The sequence below is a fragment of the Lagenorhynchus albirostris genome, chromosome 2 (assembly GCF_949774975.1).
Source record: "Lagenorhynchus albirostris chromosome 2, mLagAlb1.1, whole genome shotgun sequence".
In the NCBI taxonomy this organism is placed as follows: Eukaryota; Metazoa; Chordata; class Mammalia; order Artiodactyla; family Delphinidae; genus Lagenorhynchus; species Lagenorhynchus albirostris.
The window spans coordinates 185,822,872-185,843,083 of NC_083096.1; the positions used below are offsets into that span (position 1 = coordinate 185,822,872).

General features: G+C 59.8%; 3 protein-coding genes across 12 annotated transcripts; 1 reads left to right on the top strand and 2 right to left on the bottom strand.

Moving 5' to 3' along the window:
* Positions 1-128: 128 nt before the first annotated feature.
* On the bottom strand, positions 129-3,966 carry CPTP (ceramide-1-phosphate transfer protein). Of its 4 annotated transcripts, XM_060141751.1 has the most exons (4): positions 3,910-3,925; positions 2,155-2,303; positions 1,811-1,943; positions 129-1,648 (listed from the first exon to the last, which is right to left on the bottom strand). In XM_060141751.1, exons 3-4 carry the CDS (start codon positions 1,930-1,932, stop codon positions 1,126-1,128), a joined length of 645 nt encoding a protein of 214 aa, XP_059997734.1. In that variant the 5' UTR covers positions 1,933-1,943; positions 2,155-2,303; positions 3,910-3,925; the 3' UTR covers positions 129-1,125. The 4 variants fall into 4 exon arrangements, with proteins under 4 accessions (XP_059997734.1, XP_059997735.1, XP_059997736.1 ...); XM_060141752.1 differs by lacking the exon at positions 2,155-2,303 and having other exon boundaries at positions 3,910-3,966; XM_060141753.1 differs by lacking the exons at positions 2,155-2,303; positions 3,910-3,925 and adding an exon at positions 3,251-3,897.
* A 119-nt stretch (positions 3,967-4,085) lies between these two features.
* INTS11 (integrator complex subunit 11) lies at positions 4,086-16,859 on the top strand. 2 transcript variants are annotated; one of them, XM_060141761.1, is made up of 17 exons: positions 4,086-4,221; positions 7,145-7,242; positions 7,596-7,669; positions 7,989-8,217; positions 13,154-13,252; positions 13,340-13,374; positions 13,620-13,758; positions 14,219-14,283; positions 14,451-14,640; positions 14,802-14,885; positions 15,301-15,390; positions 15,501-15,663; positions 15,775-15,882; positions 15,972-16,033; positions 16,104-16,246; positions 16,333-16,462; positions 16,546-16,859. In XM_060141761.1, the coding sequence occupies exons 1-17, from the start codon at positions 4,194-4,196 to the stop codon at positions 16,606-16,608; spliced, it is 1,800 nt and encodes a 599-aa protein (XP_059997744.1). In that variant the 5' UTR covers positions 4,086-4,193; the 3' UTR covers positions 16,609-16,859. The 2 variants fall into 2 exon arrangements, with proteins under 2 accessions (XP_059997744.1, XP_059997745.1); XM_060141762.1 differs by having other exon boundaries at positions 4,193-4,221; positions 7,631-7,669.
* On the bottom strand, positions 16,767-19,897 carry PUSL1 (pseudouridine synthase like 1). 6 transcript variants are annotated; one of them, XM_060141765.1, is made up of 8 exons: positions 19,718-19,897; positions 19,398-19,455; positions 19,101-19,288; positions 18,792-18,941; positions 18,530-18,703; positions 17,706-17,760; positions 17,464-17,626; positions 16,767-16,982 (listed from the first exon to the last, which is right to left on the bottom strand). In XM_060141765.1, exons 1-8 carry the CDS (start codon positions 19,780-19,782, stop codon positions 16,897-16,899), a joined length of 939 nt encoding a protein of 312 aa, XP_059997748.1. In that variant the 5' UTR covers positions 19,783-19,897; the 3' UTR covers positions 16,767-16,896. The 6 variants fall into 6 exon arrangements, with proteins under 6 accessions (XP_059997748.1, XP_059997749.1, XP_059997750.1 ...); XM_060141766.1 differs by having other exon boundaries at positions 16,767-17,100; XM_060141767.1 differs by having other exon boundaries at positions 16,767-17,123.
* Positions 19,898-20,212: the final 315 nt, after the last annotated feature.

Sequence of the window (20,212 nt, forward strand, 5' to 3'; positions counted from 1 at the left end):
AGAGATGGGCAGGACCCCAGCACTGGCCGGGGCATACCTCACGTCCCTGTGGTTGACACAGCCCTGACTGCCTGGGAGCAGGTACCTGGCACACCCGACACCCCCGTCCTGGAGAGCAGCAGTTCTGCTAAGTGCAGTTTATTTATTTTGGAAAAGCCATCACCCGTATTACAGCTTCTAAGGGTACCTGAAAGCTTGCACTTATGTACGTTTGCTGCACGGTGAATAATGTCCCCTTGGCACCTGAGGTCCTGGCCTCACAGTGAAGAGGCAGTGGGTGGGGCCAGGCCCCCAAGCACTGGGTGATGGCTGGGATGGGTGTGGCCACCTGCCAGCCTGTCACTGAGGCAAAGCGGTCGAGGCCCCCTCCCTTGTGCTATGTCATCCTGGGACTCCTGAGCTCCACGGGGATGGAGCAGTAAGGGGCAGGGAAGAGGGAGCACAGCATCTCGCTGGATGCTGGAGAGGGAGAAGCCAGCACTGGCCCAGAGGAGTCCTGGGATCCTGGGGGTTCTCAGGCTGTGCTGTGCAGACTCTAGGCCACAGGCAGCGGCTGACACGTGTGCAGGGCGGTGGCAGCAGGGCAGTCCTTCCCTCGGGGCTTCAGGTCCTGCTGTCACTGCTGAGGACACGTGGGCCCCTGGCTGAGGAGGCGAGGGGCGGGGGGAAAGCCTGCAGTGCTGACCCCTGCCCAGGACTTTCTCCCTGTCCTGGGGACAGCCAGCCGTTACAGAGGGGCCCAAGGCAGCCCAGCTGGGCAGACACTGCGTCCTGCGCCCCACGACTCCCCGGCAGGGGCAGCTTTTCCATGAACACTAATCCTGACCCCCACTGACTGCTTCCTGCACTTCATCCACCCGGGAAAGGCCTGACTGGACATGAGTGTACCTTAGCTGAGGGTAAAGATGAGATGCCCAGGCAAAGGAGAGGCCGGGCGTGGAGCAGACGGCCAGCGTCTGCCTTCTCCGTGAAGCCTGTCTGCAGAGGCTGGATGCTCTGAATGGCTCCCGACGAGCTCAGCTCACAGGGGGACCCAGAAAGTTCCACGGTGGGACTGATAGGTCCCGGCTGCCCCCACCCAGCTCTGGATTAGGGGAAGCCCACCCCACCTGGGCCTGCCAGCCCCTAGGGTAGGTCCAGCAGGGCGTGCTCGGCGTACAGCCTCTGGGAGATGTCGTAGACGCGTTCGATGAAGGGCAGGGCCTCGCCCAGCATCTCCACGGCCTGCTCGGGGGACCCCACGTTCATGGTCTCCAGGAAGACCTTGCGTGTGGGCAGTGCACAGAAGGCCACGGTAACGGCGCGGCGGATGATCCAAGGGTGGTAGGCGGCCAGCGAGGCATTGTAAGAGTCAGTGCAGAGCGCGGCAGTGCGCGCGTCCTCAGGGCTGGTGCGGATGCCCTCCAGGAAGAGCTGCAGCCAGTGCAGGGCGCGGTGCAGCCGCAGCACCGTCCGGCAGCCCGAGTCGGGGTGGCGGGAGCGCCTCTCCAGGTCCACCAGCTGGCTGCCCACCTCGTAGGCCACCATGGCCTGCAGGGTGCTATAGTGCTCCTGCTGGGGGCCACCGCACAGCTGCTCCATGATCTGCAGCTTCGCCACCACATCCTTGGAGATGAACGAGAAGATGGTGCCCAGGCTGTTGAGGAACCTGCGCAAGGGAGGCGGGCGCTCAGCTGGGGGTGCGGGGGAGAGCACCCCCCACCTTCTGGGCCGCTAGTGAGGACAGCTGACCAGCGCCGGGCCGGCAGGTGACTACGAGTGCCAGTGGGACGCAGTGGGACACGTGGCCAGGAAAGGCCCTCGCACGCACCTGACCAGCCCCCTCCAGCTGGCGAGGTAGTGGTCCAACAGCACCTCTTCCTTCTCGTTGAGACACTGCTTGAAACTGAGCAGGACAACTTTCAGATTAAAGTCTGACTCCAAGTCATCCATTTCAACAGGAACTGAAACACACCGGGAGTCAGGCTGTGGGTTGTCTCCTGGTGAGGAGGCTCCCTCCTTGGGTCATTATTTCGGGGAGGGAGGGCAGGGGCAGCTGGAAAGAAACAGCTGGGCTACTGCTGCTCCCCAGTGAAAGCCCACAATAACCCCCATCCCCAGGCCAGCCCCTCCTCCCCAGGAGCCCACCTCGCTCTGCTCGGGTCACACACTCGCAGACACACAGGCCTGGCCCGGCTCTTAGCACGGCCCCCCGACGCTCAGGCTTGTCAAACCACTGCCACGTCTCACTCGTGGGAGGCGTCTCTGCTCAGGTTTCCTTGCTGGTTTATAGTCTGTCTCTCTTGAGTGTATGTCTGTTCCTACTAACTGGAGAAGTATTTGCTGAGTCCCCACCCAGAGCCAGGCACCCATTCCAGTGCACTGTGAGTGAGACCGACAGCCTGGCCCCGCTGAGGCAACAGCCTAGTGGCAGGTGTGTGTGTGTGTGTGATAATAGCAAAGACAGGAAGTTCAACACAGTAGGTAAAAGGATAAGCACCGTGGAGAGACAGACTGTGGGCTGAGGCTGGAGGGCCATGCCCTTCCTTGCTTGAAGCTGCATCGCAACACACAGAGCAGAGGCTGTGGGGTCAGCATTTGCCGACAGATGGACAGACACCAGTCTTCTCACTCCTACTGTAACTGTACCCGTCGCACACAGAAGGGCAGCTGGAGCACACACAGGTTTTCTCACACTCTGAAGACAGCCACAGGCCCTCCCCCAGCCCCAGGGAGTCCAGAAGTGCCCCAGGCCAGAGGCCTGCTCTGGATTCTGGCATTCATATAGTCACTCCACAAACACCCAAGTGCCCAAGCGTTAGTGGGTGTCGCTGGGCACCTCAGCCCCTGCCTCCCTGGGTGCCTGGGGCCTGCACTGCGGTGTGGCTCTGACAGGCCCTGGGGACTGAGCTGTGTCTCACCTCATGTCCAGGACAAGCTCTCACCTCTTTGGGCATGGGGGTTCCTGTGCTCTTGGTGCTGGGAGCACTGTGGGAGCCCGGTCGCCCGAGGTGTGTGGTGAGAGCTCAGCCAGGAGAGCACACTGGTGTGCCTGGGCAGGGTCTGCCTTCCACTGTGCGGGCAAATCGTGCACTGTTCTAAGATCCTGTCCCACATCTTTGGGGAAAATGGGCCCGCACACCCTCCCCTGCCCACCACCCAGGCTGCTGGGAGCATCTGATGGGGCCCAGTAGGTGCTGCTGAGGCCCTGCAGGCCCCACGGCTTGGCCGCATGCCTGGCACTGGGTGGAGTGCCCAGAGGTGAGCTCACCCTGTCTTCAGGTGTGGGGGACAGCCGGGCCTGGACTCGGGAAGATAACACTCCGGAGGTTTCTAGAACACCCCTCCCCTCTCTCAGGCCCTCAGTCTTCTGTCCACCGAGCAGATGGCCTCTGAGGCCCTCAGGGCTACCTTCCTGGTCACCAGACATCCTGTGGGCCTGGCCTTCCTGCCCAGAACCTGAGCCAGCAGCCAACAGGAGGTGCCAGCAGCCTTTCAGAGCTTGGAAAAAACAGGAAGGGCAGGGGCGGCGCGGCCGGGGGCGGGCAGCCTGCCAGCTCTGGGAAGGTGATGCAGGGCACCGCCAAGGCTCCCCCAGGGGCAGTCCACGGTCCCAAGGTCAGGGCTCGTCCTGAGGCCGGCCTGAGCACCGCAGCCCTGTGGCTGACAGCAAGCTGAAGGACCCCAGGAAAAAGGGGGCAACCCTCCGGCACCACAGCCCCAGTCTCGCCTGCTAAGGGGGCTCCGGGTGGCGCCGAGGTGGGATCCGGGGCTCGGGTGGGTCCTGCTCCAGCTGAGGCCCAGGGATGGCTCAGGGGCCCGGGGTCCGGGCCAGCGCGGGAGTCGGGTCCTCGGCCGCCCCCTCCCACGCCCGGTTCGGTTGGGGTGGGTTTCCTCAGCGCCAGCTCGATCCCACCGCGTCCGGCTCACCTGCAACGCCGCCCCTCACCTGCCCCGCGCAGCCGCAGTGGAGGCCGCGGCCCCGCCCCCGGCCACTGACCCACCGCCCGGGATTGGCTGCCGGCCGCCCAATCAGAAGGTCCGATGCGCGGGTCCGAGTTTCCGTCGGGCGCGCCGGAAGCTGGCACCTCTGGGGTTGCGCTTGCGCAGTACGTCGCCGCGAGTCGGACGCGCATGGAGGACTCCGGGACGCAGGCGCCTGGGTTTCGTGAGGCAGTAGTGGTCCCGCCGGCTCGCTGAGCGCGCCCGACAGGATGCCCGAGATCAGGGTCACGCCCCTGGGTGAGTGCGGCGCGGTGCGGCGCGGCGCGGGAGGAGCGCCCGAAAAGGCCGGTGGGAGGCTCGGAGGGCCGGGGACCCCGGGACGTGTCGTCCTTGCCGCGCGGCCCCCTGCCCGGCACCGGTGCTTAGGGCGCCTTTCTTCTGCTTCTGCATCCTCGCCACTTCCTGCCCTTCCACCTCCTCCATCTGTCTCGCGTCCCGCTTCCCTGCAGCCTCCGTTTACCCGTTTACCCGTTTACCCGTCTGCGGTCCACCCCAAGTCAACCCTTGTTTTACTTGACCGCCGCAGCGTTAAAAAACAAAACAAAACAAAAAAACCCTCAAAACTTTGCTTTTTGCAAAAGATGTAAGTGCACAGTTTAAAGACTCAAGCAGTACAGAACAGTGTGAAGGAGGAAAGATCACTCAGAATCAGAAACAGCTGGGGTCTCCGTGCACACGTGCCAGGGGCTTTTCGGGAACCTGCCCCCTGCCCTGGCCGTGTGTTGGAAGCATCTTCTCCTAGGGGTGTCCCCCGCAGCTCCACATCCTTTCTTTTGTGGTGAGCTCTCCTCAAAATAGCCCACCCAGCCCCCAGCGTGGACACTGAGCTGTTGACAGCTGCAGTGAACACTCCTGACCCTGGCCTGCTGGGTCACAGCGCACATCCTACCCCACCAAAGGTGTCGTCACCCCCACGGCCTCTCCTAGTTGTTGGCTCCGGGTCCCCTCTGGCTGCTTCAGCCCCACGCTCTCCCCACGCCTGGTTCTTCTCCAGGGGCCTTTGCAGGATCCTTCCAGCCTGACCCTTTCCCAGGTGACCCCTTTCTCACCACTCATTCTTTTTTTTTTTTTAAGATTTATTTATCATTTATTTGGCCGCGTTGGGTCTTCATTGATGGGCACGGGTTTTCTCTAGTTGTGGCGAGCAGTGTCTACTCTTGGTTTTAGTGCGCGGGCTTTTCATTGTGGTGGCTTCTCTTGTTGCGGAGCATGGGCTCTAGGCATGCGGGCTTCAGTAGTTGTGGCACACGGGCTCAGTAGTTGTGGCTCACGGGCTTAGTTGTTCTGTCACCGCTCATTCTTGAATGATCCTATCTTCTTACTGCTTCTTTTACCCCAAATCTGCACCTGGGTGTGCCCCCAAAGTCACTCAGCCACAGCACCATCAGAGCAGAACTACTTCTGTGTCACCATCTGCCTTTGCCAGTTTCTGCCTCATGACCCCCTTGGTCTCTCCCACCACAGGGCCTTTGCACAGCTGCCCCTCTCATCCCAGCTGTCCCTCTCCACCCTGCTCGGAATTCGTCTTCTCAGGCAGGGCTGGAAGTTTGTGTGCCCTTCCCTGCCTTACTTTTTCCTGAGGTGCTGATCTCCCCGAATGCAAGTTTGTCTAGGTGATTATTGTCCGTGTTCTCGGACACACACACACACACACACACACACACACACACACACACACACACACACACACACACACACACACACACACACACACACACACACACACACACACACACACACACACACACACACACCTGGAACCTAAACTCCCTGCGGCCACATGTCTCCTTGTTTTCTTCCCACTCTCCTGTGTGTCCCAGGCTCTGTCCCCACTTCGCCTGCCCAGTTCGGGCCACTGTCTTTGCTTCCTGGGATTGTTGTGGGTGTTCCTGTTGGGAGCAGGCGGCCAGTGCCTCAGAGCTGAGCTCCGGAGTCTGGAAAACTGTCCCTGGTCCCATGCTCAGGAGCCATGTGCCGTGGGCGGATCCCGTGACTTCTGGGACTTCACATCCTCGTCCGTGAAGAGGGGTGGCCCTTCTCCCTCCCACACATGTCTGCAGTGCCTCTGAGCGGGGCATGGCTTGGGGCTGGAGGTGCAATAGGAAGCAGGCTGAGACCCTGCCCTCAGGGAGCTCACATCCTGGTGGGGGGAGCAGGCCTGTGAGAGACTTCGAGGCCACTGTCTGTGGCTGGGCTGCCTGAGGCTCACAGGTGAAGCTCGTGGCTGCTCTCACCTGCCGTTGTCACAGGTGACTGAAGCTTCTTGAGGACCAGCCGCGGCCCACTTTGGGCGGTGGCCTGGTCACCCTGGTGTGTGTGGTGCTAACAGAAGGTTCAGAAGGTTCCTTGCAGAGGGAGGCTTGTAGGATCCAAGATGAAAAATAGGTCATTTGCTGTCATCGGGCCTTGTGAGGCTGTGTCCCTTTCCTTCTGGGTGCCCAGACCCTAGAGGAGGTGACAGATGGCCGTATGAGGTGGCCGGGATATGCCCCGTTGGGCCTGGAGCATCTGGGCAGGGCTTGGAGGTCAGCACTGTGGATGAGATTCGGGTTATGGTCTGGGCTGGGGGTACCTGAGGGGGCCCAGCGGTGGGGCGTCTGTACTGTGGCCACTCTATTTGGTCATTGCTGGACAGCTAGGGCCATGTTTCCCCATGGCTGGGCTAAAGCCACGCAGTGTCCCTCTGCAGTGGCACCACCAGGAGGTGCCTGGCGGTCACAGCTCAGATGTGGCCCCAGCTAAGGTTTTGGGAGGGGTGGTGAGGCCCCAAGGAGCCCTGGCCTGCCTCTCTTGAGTGCTGGGACCACAGGCCAGCACCCCTTACTCAGCTCCTGGCCTCAAGCCTGTGGGCCACTGCTCTGAGAGGTGAGTGGCAGGGCCCGAGGCTGGAGGCATCATGGGGAGGGGTCCAGGGTGGCCTTGGTGCTTTGTCCCCTCCCTGTGCGTTTCCCTTGCCCATGTGCAGAGGTGGCAATGCTTCTCACCTCACACCTTGTCCACACAGCAGCCACAGAGGGTTCTGCAGGGCCAGGGGCCCAGAGGGTCCTGTAGGGGTCTGCAGCAGGCGGCTGGGCCTTGGCCTTGGGGCTGGGGCCATCCTCGCAGGGGCAGTTTCGGGGAGAGGAGCGTGGTAGCACCTCTCACCCGTCCACCCGTGCAGGGGCTGGCCAGGACGTGGGCCGAAGCTGCATCCTGGTCTCCATTGCGGGCAAGAACGTCATGCTGGACTGCGGGATGCACATGGGCTTCAGCGACGACGTGAGTCCCTTGGGTGGGCGGCCGCCACCCAGCCTGCTCTTTGGCATCACCAACCGTGGGCCCGGGCCTCGGCGTCTCAGGCTCTGACCCACAGAGGGGGCAAGGTGGGGCACTTGCGCGGGGCCGGTCTGTACCAGATCGGGGCTCCCGGCTCAGGTACCAGCTGGGCAGCTGACCCGCTTCCTGGACGCTCCGAGGCTCTGAGCAGTTGGCGGTCTCGGTGGGCCTGCGGGGTGGGGATGTGGGGGTCAGGCTCAGCTGCACCCTAAGCCCCGGGGGCCGTGCCTGCAGCCCCAGCTGCCCCACTGGCTCCTGAGCCCCGGTGGCATCCTGACCCTTCCCCTACCCCACAGAGGCGCTTCCCCGACTTTTCTTACATCACCCGCAGCGGCCGGCTGACTGATTTCCTGGACTGCGTGATCATCAGGTGGGTGCCTTCCCCAGGACCCGCCCACCCACGCAAGTGGCGACTCTTGATACGCGTCCCCCTGAGCCCCTCCTTGTTCCTTCCTGGAGCATTAGGCTGACCCCAGAGTGACTGCGTGCTGGTGGCGCCGCTAGACGCTGGGGCGCTGAGCCCCAGGGCGACTGCGCTCCGGCCCCTTCGCTCCCTCTTGCTTTGCGGCTCTCAGGGCGGGGTGTCTGAGGCGTGCACGGCAGGCCCTCAGCGAGTGAGGGAGGGGGGACGGTAGCCCCCGTGGGGAGGTGCGGAGGGCCCTCCAGGCTGACCCGTGTTGCTTCCCCAGCCACTTCCACCTGGACCACTGCGGGGCGCTCCCCTACTTCAGCGAGATGGTGGGCTACGACGGGCCCATCTACATGACCCAGCCCACCCAGGCGATCTGCCCCATCCTGCTGGAGGACTACCGCAAGATTGCCGTGGACAAGAAGGGTGAGGCCAACTTCTTCACGTCCCAGATGATCAAGGACTGTATGAAGAAGGTGGTGGCCGTCCACCTCCACCAGACGGTGCAGGTCAGGCCCCCCACCCCCACCCCGCTGTGTTGCCGGCGGGGAGCTGCCTGGAGGCGGATGCAGCACTTGGCAGGGCCTCTGCTGCTCCCCGGCGCTGTCTGAGCTCACTGAAGAGGCGGGAGAGGGCACCTGTGCCACCTGAGCACGCCGGGGCTGAGGCGGGGGGGCAGGCTGGGCGGGATGCCGACCGGAGTGTGGGCTGTGGCTCAGTGGCAGTTGTCCGGGGGCCAGCGAGGAGGCAGGAAAGTGATATCAGATGTGGAGAAATTTATCCCGCGGCTCGCGGAGTTGTCTGCTTTTCCTCAGAGTCTGGGTTTTGCTTGTTACCACGTGTCTAGCATTTGGGGTCGTCTTATCCTGGTTGAACCTTTTGTCAAGATGAAGTAGTGCATTTCTCCTCAAGAACGCTCTTGCCTTTGAGTCCACCTTTCTGGTGAACGGGTCACCGTTCCCCCTCCCCCACCTTTAGTTAGCGTTTGCACGGGGCATCCTTTCCCATCTTTGTACTTTCTTTCTGCATCATGTTTTAAGTAGTTTGGGTTTAATCCAGCCTGATAGCCGGTCCTGTAGGTGGAGGGTTTGGACTGTACGGGTAATAGTTTGGGATTTAGCTGTATCCTCCTACCATTTGCTTCTTATTTGTGCTGCCTGTTCTATGCTTTATTTCCTTTATTGCCTTTTTCTGGATTGACTTTTAAAAACTCTATTTCTCCTCTTATTTGGTAAGTAATTAAATATTGTTTTATAATTTTTGTAGTGGTAGAGATTACAAAACACATCCATGACAACAGAGCTCTAAGGTACTTGGAACTTTTGCCTCTTTCCGGGACGGTGCAAGAGCCTCAGAGCACCTCAGATGCATTTACTCCTCCCTTGACTCACTGGCTCTTGTTTCCATGTATTTTAATTCCCTCAGCGTGCGAGACCCCTGGGACCTCACCGCTGATGCTGGTAAGGTCAGATTTGCCGGGCGCCGTCTCTGTTTGCCTTTCCCACTGTTCCCCTCTACTGCCTGTGTTCTTCACTTTGTATTTGGGATGAAGAACACCATTGTGGGTCTGCTGGTGATGAATGCTCTCAAATTTTATTTATCTGCAAATGTTGAAGAGTTTTCCCCTTAGGTTTGGAATTCTGGGGCAGCATTTACTATCAGTATTTTGAATGTGTCTTCCCATCTGCTGTTTGGAAGAGAATCTTTTCTTTGGCTGCTTGTGGGATTATGTCCTTTCCTGTGGACTTTGGAGGGATGCTATGCTGGCCCCACCTGTTCTCGTCCTGTTGCGCCTGCTCAGGTTTGAGGCCTCCGGGTCTGCCCATTGCTCTCTCCAGGCTGAATGTAGGTCTTGCTTCTCCAGAGCCTTCATCGTCCTTTTATTTTTCTGTGCTTCATGCTGGATAGTTTCTACTAGATATTTTAGTTCATTAAGTCTCTTTTTGGTTATATGTAAGTGGTTGTTAAATTTGTTGAAATTTTTTAATTGATATATAATTGATTTACAATATTATATATTATAGGTGGACAACATAGTGATTCACAGGTTTCAAAGGTTATGCTCCATTTATAGTAACTATAAAATATTGGCTATATTCCCTGTAGTACAGTATATCTTCGTAGCTTATATTGTGTGTAATAGCTTGTATCTCTTAATCCCCCACCTCTGTCTTGCCTTTCCTCTCTTCCTTCTCACCACTTGTAGTTTGTTCTCTACGTCTGTGATTCTGTTTCCTTTTTGTTACATTCACTAGTTTGTTGTATTTTTTAGATTTCACATATAAGTGATATCATACAGTATTTGTCTTTCTGTCTGACTTATTTCACTTAGCATAATACCCTCCAAGTCCATCCATGTTGCTGTAAATGGCAAGATTTCATTTTTTTTAATGGCTGAGTAGTATTCCATTGTATATGTGTACCACAGCTTCCTTTTTATTTTTTAAGATTTTTTTTTTGACGTGGACCATTTTTAAAGTCTTTATTGAATTTGTTGCAATATTGCTTCTGTTTTTTACGGTTTTTGGTTCTTTAGCCACGAGGCATGTGGGATCTTAGCTCCCCGACCAGGGATCAAACCCACACCCCCTGCACTGGAAGGTGAAGTCTTAACCACTGGACCGCCAGGGAAGTCCCTTTTTCTCCCTCCCCCGCCCCAGCTGCGCTGGGTCTTTGTTGCTCCATGGGGGTTTTTCCCAGTTGTGGTGAGTTGGGCTACTCTTCAGTGCGGTGCGTGGGCTTCTCATTGCAGAGGCTTCTCTTGTTACGGAGCACAGGCTCTAGGCACGTGGGCTCAGTAGCTGTGGCTCGCAGGCTCAGTAGTTGTGGCGCATGGGCTTAAGTTGCTCTGCGGCATGTGGGATCTTCCTGGACCAGGGATCGAACCCATGTCCCCTGCATTGGCAGGTGGATCCTTAACCACTGGACCACCAGGGAAGTCCTTGTACCAACATCTTGTTTATCCATTCATTTGTTGATGGGCATTTAGGTTGCTTCCATATCTTGGCTATCGTAAATAGCACTGCAGTGAACGTTGGGGTCTATTTATCTTTTCGAATAATGGTTTTCTCCGGATATATGCCCAGGAGTAGGGTTGCAGGATTATATGGCAACTTTATTTTTAGTTTTTTGAGGAATCTCCATGTTATTCTCCGAAGTGGCTGCACCATTTTACATTCCCACCAACAGTGTAGGACGGTTCCCTTTTCTCCACATCCTCTCCAGCGTTTATTATTTGTAGATGACCATTTTGACCAGTGTGAGGTGGTACCTCATTGTTTTTATTTTTAATTTTTTTAAACTTATTTATTTATTTTATTTTTGGCTGCTTTGGGTTTTCATTGCTGCGCACGGGTTTTCTCTAGTTGCGGCGAGTGGGGGCTACTTTTCATTGAGGTGCGCAGGCCTTTCATTACCATGGCTTCTCGTTGTGGAGCACGGGCTCTAGGCACATGGGTTTCAGTAGTTGTGGCACGTGGGCTCAGTAGTTGTGGCTCACGGGCTCTAGAGCGCAGGCTCAGTAGTTGTGGCACATGGGCTTAGTTGCCCCACGGCATGTGGGATCTTCCTGGACCAGGGCTCGAACCCGTGTCCCCTGCATTGGCAGGCGGATTCTTAACCACTGAGCCACCAGAGAAGCGCCCCTCATTATAGTATTGATTTGCATTTCTCTGTTTTTAAACAAGTATATTTTATTTATTTATTTAGTTATTTGGTTGTACCTGGTCTTAGTCGTGGCCAGTGGGCTCCTTAGATGTGGCTCGCCTGCTCCTTAGTTGCAGCACATGTGCTCCTTAGTTGTGGCCTGTGGCCTCCTTAGTTGTGGCATGCAAACTGTTAGTTGCAGCATGCATGTGGGGTCTAGTTCCCTGATCAGGGATCGAACCCAGGCCCCCTGCATTGGGAGCTCGGATTCTTAACCACTGTGCCATCAGAGAAGTCCCTGCATTTCTGTATTAATTAGTGGTGTTGAGCGTCTTTTCATGTGCCTCTTGGCCATCTGTATGTCTGTTTATAGTTGTGGCGTGTGAACTCTTAGTTGTGGCATGTGTGGGGGATCTAGTTCCCTGACCAGGGATCGAAGCCGGTTCCCCTGCGTTGGGAGCACGGAGTCTTAACCACTGTGCCACCAGGGAAGTCCCTGTGCAAAAGCTTTTAATTTAATTAGGTTCTATTTTTTTGTTTTTATTTCCATTACTGTAGGAGGCGGATCCAAAAAAAATACTGTTGCTATTTATGTCAGAGTGTTCTGCCTATGTTTTCTTCTAGGAATTTTATAGTATTTGGTCTTACATTTAGGTCTTTAATCCATTTTGAGTTTATTTTCGTGTATGGTGTTAGAGAATGTTCTAATTTCATTCTTTTATATGTAGCTGTCCAGTTTTCTCAGCACTATTTATTGAAGGGACTGTCTTTTCTCCATTGTATATTCTTGCCTCTTTTGTCATAGATTAATTGACCGTAGATGCATGGATTTATTCCTGGGCTTTCTGTCCTGTTCCATTGATCTATATTTCTGTTTTTGTGCCAGTACCATTTTTGATTCCTGGAGCTTTGTAGTATACTCTGAAGTTAGGGAGCCTGATTGCTCCAGCTCCGATTTTCTTTACCATGCAGTTTTGATGACTGCAGCTTTGTAGTATAAAGTCAGGGAGTGTGATTCTTTCAGCTCTGTTCTTTGTTAGGATTCTTGTGGCTATTTGGCGTCTTTTGTGTTTCCACACAAATTTTAAAATTATTTGTTTCAGTTTTGTGAAAAATGCCACTGGTGTTTTGATAAGGATTACATTGAATATGTAGATTACCTGGGATAGTATGGCTCTTTTGAATCCTTAACTTGGGTTATTATAGTTCCTGGTTTTACAATTTCCACTGTTTTTAATAGTTTCTAGTTTTTTGCCAACATTCTTAATTTTTTCTCTCTCTGAATATTTTAATCACAATCCTTTTAAAGCCTGTGTCTGAAAACTCCAGGAGCCCTGAATCTGTTTCTCTGGACTGTTGTTCCTCTTCTTTCTTTCTGGCCCTATTGTCTCATCTCTTGTGTCTGCTTTTTTTTTTTTTTTTTTTTTTCTTTTGGCGGTACGTGGGCCTCTCACTGTTGTGGCTTCTCCTGTTGCGGAGCACAGGCTCCGGACGTGCAGGCTCAGTGGCCATGGCTCACGGGCCCAGCCGCTCCACGGCACGTGGTATCCTCCCGGACCGGGGCACGAACCAGTGTCCCCTGCGTTGGCAGGCGGACTCTCAACCACTGCGCCACCAGGGAAGCCCTTGTGTCTGCTTTTGATTGAGAACTGGATGTCGTGTATGAAAAAACAGGGATGATGAAAGGCTAGAATGATGTCATCAACTTGCGCCCACTACTGCCCCAGGCTCCACCTCCCTGCCCCTCTGCCCTCTGCCCGGCACAGCCAGCAGACCTGAGGTCAGCCCTCTTCTCTGTAGGTGGACGATGAGCTGGAAATCAAGGCTTACTATGCGGGCCACGTGCTGGGGGCGGCCATGTTCCAGATTAAAGTGGGCTCAGAGTCTGTGGTCTACACGGTCAGTGGAAGCACTTGGGGCGCAGGAAGGGCTGGCTGGCCAGGCAGAGGAAGGAGGCACCCTCCTCATTGCCACATTCTTTGCTAGGGGGATTATAACATGACCCCAGACCGGCATTTGGGGTAAGTAGGCCAGTACGTTTGTTTCATCCTATTGGGCGGGTCCCCCCGGGGGACAGGGTCCCTGAGGGGTGTGCTGGGTTCCCGAGCAGTCTGCATGTCATTGTCCCTGGATGTTCTGTCCCCTCAAGTGCTGCCTGTGCAGAGGAGGCAGGCTGCCTGCTAGAGGGTCCAGGAGGGCCATGGCTGTGTACAGCCTTGCCACTGTGTGGCCTGTCCACCTCTGGCCACACCCACCTGTGTTCTAGAGCTGCCTGGATTGACAAATGCCGGCCCAACCTCCTGATCACAGAATCCACGTACGCCACCACCATCCGAGACTCGAAGCGCTGCCGGGAGCGAGACTTCCTAAAGAAGGTCCATGAGACCGTGGAGCGTGGCGGGAAGGTAGCTGGTGGGCAGCGGGTGCCCCAGGTGGGGCTGGCTGTGTGCCTCTGGCCATGCTACACGGGTCTTTCGGCTGACCTGGCATGCGGTCAGGGACAGGGGTGCTGTGTTCTGGGCACAGAGAGAGGAAGGTTTGCTCAGCACTGGGAAGACAGATTCCCCCGAAGACCCTTTAGTGGGGCTCACCTACTCCTCGTGACTCAGATCCCAATGCAGGGCTGGCCAGAGTGTCCACCATGGTCACTTTGGGACAGGCTGTGCTGGGACAGAATGGGGGGGGCTGCCGGCAGTCTGCATGGGGCCTCCGGCCATCAGAGCTGCTGGCAGGGCTGATCTCCTGAGAAGGTGGCCACAGGAGCAACTGTTGGCCTCTGCACAGCTGTGGGCTCGGTGGCCAGGTGGCGCGGCCAGGGGTTCCTCCCGAGCTGGCCTCCCATCCCCACCCCCACCCCACCTGTAGGTGCTGATCCCCGTGTTTGCGCTGGGCCGTGCTCAGGAGCTCTGCATCCTGCTCGAGACCTTCTGGTAGGTGTGGCCACGACGGTTTCTGGAGGCCCGGCCCTGCTGGCCGTGGGGTGACAGAGGGCGGGGAGCGCCCTTCCTGGCACTGGACCCAACCCAGGCTGAGGGCACGTGGGGGCTGCAGGCCAGCCCTGCCCCTGCAGCCTCCCCACCAGCCCCGTCCTCCACAGGGAGCGCATGGACCTGAAGGCCCCCATCTACTTCTCCACGGGCCTGACGGAGAAGGCCAACCACTACTACAAGCTCTTCATCCCCTGGACCAACCAGAAGATCCGGAAGACCTTTGTGCAGAGGAACATGTTTGAGTTCAAGCACATCAAGGCCTTCGATCGGGCGTTTGCCGACAGCCCGGGTCCCATGGTGCGGCCCATTGCCGGCTGGGGTGGGGTTCTGCTGGGCCGGGGCCCTGCCGGCAAGTCGCGCAGGGGAGCGGGGCGCCTCTGTGCCGGGAAGACCAGCGGTCAGAAGGCTGAGGGCAGGGGGGCATCTGATGCCCTGACTGTCCCACACCTGCCCCGAAGGTCGTGTTTGCCACACCAGGGATGCTGCATGCCGGCCAGTCCCTACAGATCTTCAGGAAGTGGGCAGGGAACGAGAAGAACATGGTGAGGGGTCTGGGCCCCAGGGCCGGTTCCCTGGAGGGCTGGCGAGGTTGAGGGGCAGGGGCTCCCCCTGGCTGGGGGGACACTGTTGCTGTCAGGAGGCGGCGGCAGCTTGGTACCCTGGGCATCGGTGTCTGACCCAGGCTCAGACTCTTGCTGTGTCTTGGCCTGTCTGCACCAGGCAAGAAAGCCCCCGGCTTCCCAAGTAGCCATCATGGGGGTCAGGCCTGGGCGGGCTTGTGCTGAGACCCCTGAGCCTGCCTGGGTCTGCAGTGGGCCCTAGAAGGGGGAGGGGCCTCCACCAAGGGTTTGGGTTCAGGTGGGCAGAGGGGCGGGTGGGAGAACATCCCGGGAGGAAGCCCTGAGGTAGGAGGCAGGAGGTGCAGGGGAGCTGCTTGTCCATCCCTCCCTCCTGCAGGTCATCATGCCCGGCTACTGCGTGCAGGGCACCGTGGGCCACAAGATCCTCAGCGGGCAGCGCAAGCTGGAGATGGAGGGGCGGCAGGTGGTGAGTCCTCACCCTCTCTCACCAGCTCTGTGGACCCTCTTGTGGTGGGGGGGGGGGCGGCCCTGGGAGCCACCACCTGTGCTGATGGCTTGCCTGCCGTGATGCCGCAGCTGGAGGTCAAGATGCAGGTGGAGTACATGTCCTTCAGCGCCCACGCGGACGCCAAGGGCATCATGCAGCTGGTGGGTCAGGCGGAGCCGGAGAACGTGCTCTTGGTGCACGGCGAGGCCAAGAAGATGGAGTTTCTGAAGCAGAAGATTGAGCAGGAATTCCGTAGGCAGCCCAGGCCAGGGCGGGCTGGGTGACACGGAGGGTATGCGGGCTGGGTCGGTGCAGGCAGGGCCCGCCAGTCTGGACTAAGGTTCTCTCCACACCCCGGCCCAGGGGTCAGCTGCTACATGCCGGCCAACGGCGAGACGGTGACACTGCCCACGAGCCCCAGCATCCCCGTGGGCATCTCACTGGGGCTGCTGAAGCGGGAGATGGCACAGGGTGAGCGGCAGGGCCCATTGAGCGGGGGCGGGGCAGCTGCTGGGCAGGTGGCCCCACTGACAGCTCTGACCGCTGCCCCTGCCCCACAGGGCTGCTCCCTGACTCCAAGAAGCCCCGGCTCTTGCATGGCACCCTGATCATGAAGGACAGTGTGAGTGCCAGCCATCACTGGGGGCGGTGGGGTCCGCCCTCGCCGTCCCTGACCTGCCCTTGCCCCACAGAACTTCCGGCTCGTGTCCTCAGAGCAGGCCCTCAAGGAGCTGGGCCTGGCCGAGCACCAGCTGCGCTTTACCTGCCGTGTGCACCTGCACGACACGCGCAAAGAGCAGGAGACAGCCGTGCGCGTGTACAGCCACCTGAAGAGGTAGACGCTGCGGCCGCGCCTTCCGGACCTGGGGGGCGGGGCGCCAGCGGGGGCGCCAGGCAGGGGCTCACCGTGCCTCCCCGCAGCGTCCTCAAGGACCACTGCGTGCAACACCTTCCTGACGGCTCCGTGACCGTGGAGTCCATCCTCATTCAGGCCGCTGCCCACTCAGAGGACCCAGGCACCAAGGTGCTGCTGGTCTCCTGGACCTACCAGGTAAGGTGCGGGACTCGTGGGGTCACCCAGTCGCCCTGGGCTGCCTCACCGGGACCAATGGCCCCTCTTGCCTGTGGCTGCAGGACGAGGAGCTGGGAAGCTACCTCACGTCTCTGCTCAAGAAGGGCCTGCCCCAGGCCAGCTGAGGCCCCGCCGCCAGGACTGTGTGCACCCTGGGTCTTCCCTGTGTCCTCGGATGTGGAGCCCACAGCTGGCTACGACCCTCATCTGTGCAGAGACCACAGTGCCACCACGCCCCTGCCCGAGTGGCTGCTTTTGGCTGAAGAAAGAAACGGACCTGGGGGGCTTTTCACCTTTTATTTCTGCTCCTGGGCTCCCAGGAGATGGGGGGGGGGCTCCCGGGGTGTTGATTTCCAGTAAAAACAACCACAGGCTGTTTGGGTGTCTCGTTTTCCGGTGCTTGCGCCTGTCTCCTACACCCCACTTCTGGCAGCCCACCCGGGGCAGGCGGGGACTTGTGGCAGGTCCAGGCTGACAGGCGTGGGGCCTGCCGTGGTCCCTGTGTGATGCACCGTGGTGTACAGAGCTGGGCAGCGTCCAGCAGCTGGGCCTAGTGTGCTACGGCTGCCCTGACCTTGCTGTGTGTCGGGTCACGTGTGACCTCTGTGCTGTGGACTCTGAGGGCACATAGAGGCAGGACCTGTGAACAGACCCCAGGTCATCCTGGGGGCGTGACAGTCTCTGCTGGGGCCAGGCCAGAGCCTTCAGCAGGACTGCAGAGCCCCCTGCCTTCGCCCCAGAGTTCAAGCCCCTCTCTACCCTCTGCTGCCTTCTAGAACGCTCTCTCAGCCTCCCTCCCCACAGGGCCAGGCTGGGGCTTGGGCTGCTGGGCTCTGGCTTTCCTCTTGGCCACAGGCTGGAGTCCCAGCTGCTGGGACAGCATTGCCACTGAGAGCCCCTCCCACGGCAAGGACTCAGCCTTGGGAGGGGTCCGTCAGTCAACGGGGTACAAGCAGGGACCGCTCCATGCCGCCTCTTACCGAAGCCCTCGTAGAGCACCGCCTTCAGGAACAAGCCGTGGGCGGGAGCCACACGGCTCTGGTGCCTGCCCAGGGGGTCCTGGCTCTCCAGAATCGTCTTCACCTGAGCAGGCATCAAAGCCCCCAGCCCCACGGCCACCAGCACAGATGTCATTCTCCGCACCTGTGACCCAAGGTGAAGAGTGCTGCAGCCGCCCGAGCCCCAGGCCCCACCCCCGGCAGGGCCCCAGGACACAGCCCACCTGTCTGTATAGGAAGGACTGGCTCTCAAACTCCAGGCTCCAGAACCGCAACCGCCTGGGGACACAGGTGCCCATGAGGTCTGGGCCTCAGGGCAGCCTCGACCCTCCAGTGTGGCGTCCCCGCGTCCCACCCCAGGGGCCCCCACCTACTCCCCCCCAACCCCTTGTAAATGAAACTGGCGGAAGGGAGACTAAAGCCAGAGGACTGCTGCTTGTGAGCGGGGACAGCAGCGCCTCCAGGGTCTTGGCTGCAGGAGGAGGCCTTGGGCTTGGGGGCTGCGAAGGAGGTGGAGCGGCCAGCTTCTCTCCCAGGGACTCAAGCCCTGGGGCTTGGGCTCTCCAGCAGGAGTCGGAGGCTTGGAAGCTGGCTGTGCAAAGTCCCTCCTCCCTTCAGTGCTGGGCCCAAGTGGGAAGGCTCTGGAAGTCAGTAGCTGCGGTCTGGCCAGAGGCCCCTGGGACAGTGCTGGGGGCAGTGGAACCAACCCCCTGCCAGCCTGGGCCCGAACGAACCACTGGCTTGGTGCTTCTCCCCCAGTGGAGTCTTTTCACCGACCGCCGGGATCCATCCACGAGGCAGTGAGCTCTGGCAGGTTAGGCAGCCTTCTCTGCTCTCTGCCCCCCAGCCTGGCAGGACCCTAGCCCAGGGGAGGGCACAGCTGCAGGCTCACGGGTGTTGGGGCCACACCACTTGGCTGACTGGCACCTCCTTCTCCCCCAAGGCTGGACGGGTGCCCAGGGAGCCCCCAGTGCAGCACCAGGGAAGGTGCTGGAGCTAAATCCAGCCTTTGCAGCCTCCAGACCAGAGTGTAGGCTGCCCTTCTCACCTGCTCTCCTCGGGGAGGACAAAGGGGCTGCTGGCAGGGTCGGGGGACACGGAGGCTCGGCGCAGGGTGCGCACCGGGCTGGTGGCCGGGCTGCCAGCCGACTGGAAGGCCCTGAAATCGTGTGTCCCCAGGAGGTGCTGGGCAGCCTCCCGCATGGCAGCGACGTCCAAGCAGCTGCAGGGAGCCAGGTGAGTGGTCAGGAGCGAATGGCCGGCCAGGCGAGCCTGGCAAACCCCTCAGGGTCACTTTCACACCCACTCACTCAGCCCGAAGCGCCCAGCACCGGTTTCGTTCAAACACGGGCAGCTGGTCAGGCCTGTGGCAGCCGGTAGCCAGACGGTACAGGTAGGTCCTGGACGTGGCTGCGTGGCGGGCATGGAAGTGGCTGGGCACACGGAAGGCCTGCAGTACCCTGTGGGAACGAGGCCAGGAATGACCCCCTGCCCTGTCCATGTGACACTCTGGCATCTCTGCCATCACCCCCAAGGAGTCCTGTCCAGATACAGAGTCCTTCTTCACCTCCCGCCTCCACCATAATGGACGAGTTCCGGGAGAGCAGAGAGGTGCTCACCGGATGGCCGGGTGCCTCAGGTGGGTGTTGAGGGCTTGCGTCAGGACTTCAGGGGAGAAGGGGGGCCGGCCTGAGCGGCGCTGGACGTCCAGGTGCGCCGCGTTGCTCAGGGCATGGACCCCAGCATCCGTGCGGCTGGAGATAGTGAACTTTACCGGCACCACCGAGTTCAGCCGCTCTGCGGCCTCCTGAGGGGGGCGGGGAGCGCACAGCGGCCGCGGGCGGGGCTCCCATCTGCCCCACCCCCGGGTCGCCCTCCTCCCTCCCCCCTCCCTGGCGCGGGCCGGCGGAGCTCACCTCCAGGTAGTTCTGGACTCCGATGGCGTGCTGGGCGCCCCTGACTGCCGCGACCCCGCTGTGGGCAGGGCGGGCGGAGGTTAGCGCGCGAGGCCGCCCCGCCCCGGACCCCGCCCGTCCCATCTTATGCGGCCAAAGGCGGCCGTTCCATGCCCGGGAGGCCGGGGCCCGAGGCCGGAGGTGTGGGCCCTAAACTTAAATCCCTCCAACCCCTCGGGCGCCGGCCGTCGGCTGCTCTCTGGCTCGAGTTCGGGTGCTTCCCGCGGGGCCGAGCTACATGAGGGGGTTGCGGGCACGGGTGGGAGGCCTAGATGACGTACTTAAAGTCCGTGCCCAAGTACTGGAAGTACACGAGGTAGCGCGCCCGCACTGAGCCCGCGCCCATGGCCAGGCCGGACCCGGCATTGGGGCAGGCGGAGGACCAGGCGGAACCGGACCCCGCGGAGCGGCAGGCGGACTGGGACGGCACGTGGGGCTGCGCCCGCGCGCGCCCGCGAACCCAGCCTGGTCACGCCCCCGGGCCAATCCCGCGCCTGCGCCTGGGCTTTCGCCCCGCCCAGGCAGCCTCGGTTGGCCGCCCAGGGCGGGGGGGGGAGGCGGGGCAGACTTAGGGAGCGGGTGCAAAGTGCCGACCCAGGCGAGACAGCCCCGCGCAGACTCTCACGTTCCGCCGGCCACACGCTGGCCCCCAACCCCATCCTCCCGTCGCAGTCCGGCCGAGCGCTTGTTGCCAATTCCCCGGGTTGCCTAACGGCCGGATCGCTGGAACGCGCGGGGCCCGACGGCTCCCGCGGCTGTTGCTGGGCTCACCCACA

Excerpts from the sequence above, each read along its gene's own strand:
- INTS11 (XM_060141761.1), top strand. The coding sequence starts at position 4,194 with ATGCCCGAGATCAGGGTCACGCCCCTGG. Across the intron at positions 7,243-7,595 it reads ACATGGGCTTCAGCGACGAC|AGGCGCTTCCCCGACTTTTC; the intron begins GTGAGTCCCTTG and ends CCTACCCCACAG. Across the intron at positions 13,375-13,619 it reads ACCCCAGACCGGCATTTGGG|AGCTGCCTGGATTGACAAAT; the intron begins GTAAGTAGGCCA and ends CCTGTGTTCTAG.
- CPTP (XM_060141752.1), bottom strand. The coding sequence starts at position 1,932 with ATGGATGACTTGGAGTCAGACTTTAATCTGAAAGTTGTCCTGCTCAGT. Across the intron at positions 1,649-1,810 it reads AGCTGGAGGGGGCTGGTCAG|GTTCCTCAACAGCCTGGGCA; the intron begins GTGCGTGCGAGG and ends TCCCTTGCGCAG.
- PUSL1 (XM_060141763.1), bottom strand. The coding sequence starts at position 19,782 with ATGGGCGCGGGCTCAGTGCGGGCGCGCTACCTCGTGTACTTCCAGTAC. Across the intron at positions 19,289-19,397 it reads GAGTCCAGAACTACCTGGAG|GAGGCCGCAGAGCGGCTGAA; the intron begins GTGAGCTCCGCC and ends CGCCCCCCTCAG. Across the intron at positions 17,627-17,705 it reads AGTCCTTCCTATACAGACAG|GTGCGGAGAATGACATCTGT; the intron begins GTGGGCTGTGTC and ends CTTGGGTCACAG.